Source organism: Engraulis encrasicolus, chromosome 13, assembly GCF_034702125.1.
Source record: "Engraulis encrasicolus isolate BLACKSEA-1 chromosome 13, IST_EnEncr_1.0, whole genome shotgun sequence".
NCBI classification, from domain to species: domain Eukaryota; kingdom Metazoa; phylum Chordata; class Actinopteri; order Clupeiformes; family Engraulidae; genus Engraulis; species Engraulis encrasicolus.
The window spans coordinates 23522077-23527076 of NC_085869.1; the positions used below are offsets into that span (position 1 = coordinate 23522077).

At 45.3% G+C, this 5000-nt stretch overlaps 1 protein-coding gene across 3 annotated transcripts in view; it reads right to left on the reverse strand.

The window, feature by feature from the left end:
- The window catches only part of adarb1b (adenosine deaminase RNA specific B1b), a 178634-nt gene that overhangs the window by 52288 nt on the left and 121346 nt on the right, over window positions 1-5000 (reverse strand). The window contains exon 1 of one of the 3 annotated variants that reach the window (XM_063213484.1): window positions 704-1110. The exons of the other annotated variants lie outside the window; for them this stretch is intronic. Coding sequence (XP_063069554.1) covers window positions 704-803 — 100 coding nt within the window. The 5' untranslated portion in view covers window positions 804-1110. Of the gene's footprint in view, window positions 1-703; window positions 1111-5000 lie in introns of those variants that run through there. 3 annotated transcript variants of the gene reach the window in all.

The window sequence follows — 5000 nt, forward strand, 5'->3', positions numbered from 1 at the left end:
GGGACAGGGAAAGTGCAGAGCGAGAAAACAGAGGGAGAGAGATGGCTCACTGGTGTCCACAGCTGGCGGGCCGCGGAGAACAAGGACTCTGAACATATGCTCCAGGACATCCCATAAACAACCCCCCGCCACCACCCTCATCAATCAGACACCCCCCAGTGCACACAGCACAAGAGCAAGGGGGGGCCCTCAACTTTTTCACAGACCTCCTCCGCTAACAGAGCCTGTGCCAACCCAACGCCATGGCCGCAGCACGGCAACCCTACAAATACACCGTCCCGAGTGCCAACTCACTGGGCAAAGCCAACGAGAACACTTTCTGATTGAAAAAAATGTATCAGTAAATAAATCAATAAGTTCAAATAGAAGTATACATACACACAAATAAATAAATGCATATATCAATAAAATACTGGGTAAATATGCATATCAATAAAATACTGAGTAAATCAAAGAATCAATTTATCAATACACTGACAAAAACCTAAACCTCAGACCGTCCTGAAACAGACTTTCCACTTCTCAATCAAGGGAAAGCAAGGGGGGAAAAAAAGTGACAATGACTACGCGACAGAAAACACATAGCGAACTCACGAAGAACTAAGCACAACTTCTGAGTTATGAGCGCAAACTCACTAACAAACACTAACATGCACCTGTCCACCAACCCAGAGCAGAGCAGCATGCAGAGTTCCCATCTAACCTTTGCGCTCACACCGCTTCTTGCGTCTTCTCTTGACGCGGGTCCGCATCAGGCAGTAGTAGGCCCCCATGCCGTGTGTGCTGTCCACAAACAGGGCCATGGCTGGGGGGGTCGGCTGGCCCTGAGGTGGTCCTGCTGGTGGGGGGCTTTGCGCTTAAAAGTTGCGGTCCCGTCCGATCCAAATCCTGGGCTTTGAGAGTCTGTGCTTTCCTGAGCTGGGAGCCAACTGGAGGTCTCTGCGAGCTAGCACTGACACTCTGGTTATTTCGCTCCCTCTCTCTCTTTCTCTCTCTCCCTCCCTCTCGCTCTTTCACTGCTCTATGGCATGGCACATGGTCCAGCTCTTCCTGCCAATGCTTACACCCAGCTTACAGGAACGCAGGCAGAGAGGCAGGCAGGCAGAGAGGCAGGCAGGCAGAGAGGCAGGCAGGCAGAGAGGCAGGCAGTCAGGCAGAGAGGCAGGCAGGCAGAGAGGCAGGCGTGCTCTTCCTCCATCTACTACACCCTCCCCTTGAGCCTTCAGCACTTTGTGGGAATATGAGGGGACGAAACACAGGGAGAGAAAGAAAGAGGGAGGAGGCTTTCTCAGTGTGTGTGTGCGTGCGTGTGTGCATGCGTGTGTTGGTCTCTCTGTGTCTCTGTGTTTGTTTCTGTCTCTGTCTCTATTTGTGTCCGTCTCTCTCTCTCTTTTTGTGTCTGTGTATCTGGCTGTTTCTCTCTCTCTTTGTGTCTGTGTATCTGTCTGTCTGTATATCTGCCTGCCTGTCTGTGTATCTGTCTGTGTATCTGTCTGTCTGTCCCTCTCTCCGGAGTAAGACTAGCTGCTGATTGCAGTTTCTAGTGTGCCCCCCACCTTCTTACACCCCTTCATTCCTCCCTCCCTCTTCTCTTCTTCTACCACTTTTACTTTCATGCTCCCTCCTGCTTTCCCACACCACCACTCATTTCACCGAGATCAGACGCCCCTACTGTGCGTGCTTTCAGGAAGGCTATGATTCCATCTAAACAGCCTTTAATCATGCTTCCTTTTAGTGCCTCTGCCGCAATTGGGGCACCACACACAGCAATTTCACAACAGACACACACACAGACACACAGACAGACACACAGACACACACATGCACACGCAAAACCACCAGCATTAATTTTAATAAGTGTAAGAATAAATGTACAAACTTCCCAAGAAAATGGTGCCGTTGCCAGGGAAATGAAAGGAAGTTCATTCACTCTCATTACTACATGGTAGAAAAGGCAAAAGGATTCGCAATGCACAGAGCACAAGATAGGTGGCAAAGAGACCCACTGGCGGGGGAGCCAAAAAAACATTTCAGTCCAGCACTTCCGAAAACTGTGGGTGTAACTGGTAGCAGCCAGTCTACAACACTAACCCATGAAAAGTAGAGGTTTACAAGAAAAACCTTTTTGCTTACGCCAAACATGTTGATTTAAAACAATAAAAAAAATAATTTAAGACAAATTAATTGGAATCCTTCTATTAAATGTAATGCAAAAGTCTATAACTAACCGGGGATCTTCTGTGTTACACTACATGGTTCAAATATGCTGTTAAAACGTACTGTACTGTATGTAGATAATGAAGCCTCTGGTGGGCATAGCACAGTACAATACGCTACGCTCTGCCACTGTGCTCGTTAATGTACAATACGGTACAGTGCAGCCCCTCAGCGGACCAAGACTGCATATGGAAAAATGTGGCTCTGTACAAGGTGAAGAATTAACCACAGGAGACGAGTGGGGACAGAATAAAGCAGGTGACCTAATTAGAGAGCTGACCTTCAACGCCTCAGCCGTGTCGTGATGTCTTATTCGAGCAGAGAGAACGGGGCAAGGTGGAAACGAAACACGCGCTCTCTCTCTCTCTCTCTCTGCACTGCTGAACAAGACCTAATGTGGCTCAATAAGCCAGAACACCCAGGGGTAGTTTTGTTCATACTGAGAAGAAATACAGAGTGTGTGCTGTGGGTCCATGCAGAATGGATGTGACTAAAAAAACTGCATTGTTTGCAGGCTGTACACTCCATTTAGCAGAGGAAATTCAATTGCGTGTTTGAGTTACAGTAGGCATTACACATACTCGGATGTACATTCACAGGGCAGCCAACTCCCATTTGAAGTATTGTGGGGAAGCCACAGTAAATCCAGCTATAAAATCCATATAAGCTGACCATGTCATCGGAACCCATAGTTCCATTATTGTATTGGTGATACGTCCAAAGAGATTTAGGAGGCCTTCATCTGGCTTACTGACAAAATGAGATAAACAGGCGGACTCGTTCAGATACTGAAAGGAAATCTATTCACATTCTGCCATTGCATCTAGTTAGCCAAGTTTGTCTTACTCCAATGTGTCATTGTATCCAGCTGTAAATGAAACGATTCTTTTCAGTAAACAAATAACACACAAGCTAATAGCACCACCTTGTGGATCCACTCTAAAATTACAACTCTGTAGTTCTCTGCTATTACCACCAGGCCTGACATACAGAAGCTTGATGATGAGTGTTTTGGGGTCAGGCTATTGCAAAGGATATTGTGGATAGAATTTTAAGCTTTTTATACTGTTTTTAGAGTAGTTGTGCGTAGTTCTGTAAAACTTCAAACATGCAGTCAAACAATTAAAGGAAAGAAGGAAAGAAACTTACACTGACTAAAAATAGATTCACCCCTTAACCCATTTTGCCCTGAGGCCTTTTTGGGAAAGGGTGCCCTCTTCCTATTAAATCCTAAATATCTCAGCCTCCGAAGCACATACAAATATGAAATGAGTTACATTTTAAAGCCAAGACCCTCCCCTTGCATTGTAATATGTTCATTCAGCTCTAACATACCCACATATTAAATAAAACAGCTAAAATCTCAAAATCCTAAAAAACCTGTATATGTCTCCAGGACACAATGGGTTAAAGGGAAAGTAAGTGTCAGGTTGTGGGGCACTCCTTTCTCTCTCCTTTGGCCAAAATCTTAAAATCTTACAGACTGTGTCCATGTCTCTTAATTGATTGTTTTCAGATCCAAAGGTTAATTTTCGTGACAGATATCAAAGAAATTCATTCAACAAAAGAGAAATTACCATCACCACCTGTGGAGTGACCTTGCAACTTACTCTCACTAAGCTTACTCATGAGCAGTCACATGTTTATGGCATGTGCATAAATCAGTAACCTGGCATTCCAATCAGTCAACTAAAAATCATGAGGACATTTCATCACTTCCACTTAATGATAGATAGAGTGCACCTCGTGGTGCAATATAGAAATGGAAACAAGACAAAGTTGCTATTGTGACTGACTATGGGCACACAGGAAAAACGCCACTCTCACTAATACCAACTCTGATGACCACCTATCGTTCCCTGAGCCCCATACAGTATGCCCATATTTTACAGTACTTGAAAAGACGTCCCCATCTAAATTTGTGCTCCATCCAAGTCTGTGCCTCTAATTGGAGATATCCTCAAAGGCAGTTGAAGAAGGTAGGTCTGCACACTGCCAACAAGCTCCGAATAAGTACACTTAATTATTTAAAAAGCAACGTTTCGATCACCCTGGATCTTCATCTGGCATAATATATGCATATAATATATGCATAATATTTTTACGAGCTAATTGTCTTATTGTGCAGACCTACCTTCTTCAACTGTCTGACACTTTGGTCAGCCACCGGCAAAAAAGTGTTTTTGGAACCTTAGGTACTTTAACAGTTCGTCACAGTTTGGGGGGGAGGTGCTTTCTGCCCCCTTATGGCACACTTGAATACTACAGCTTCACCTGAAGTGCCCCGTCTATCTAGTGAGCTATTATGTCACCCCGGTGGAGGATTCATGGCAACAGGGATGAATTTATAGCTCACGGTAAAACAGAGGAGGGAGGTGGCTCAGTAGGCCATTTTCTCCTTAATCCACCTCCTTATACTGGGGATGTGCGCTGGAGCCAGTACCGTATATTCACAGTGAGTTGCGGTGCTGATGGATGAGTGCTGAGCGGTGGAAGACAAAGGCACAAGGCCATACAACAATAACACACTAACACACACACACACACGCTAACACACACACACGCTAACACACAGACACAGACACAGACACAGACACAGACACAAACACACACACACACACACACACACACACACACACACACACACACACACACACACACACACACACACACACAGACACACACACACACACACACACACACACACACACACACACACACACACACACCTGTGGAAGACAAAGGCACAAGGCCATATACAACAACAATAACACACACACACA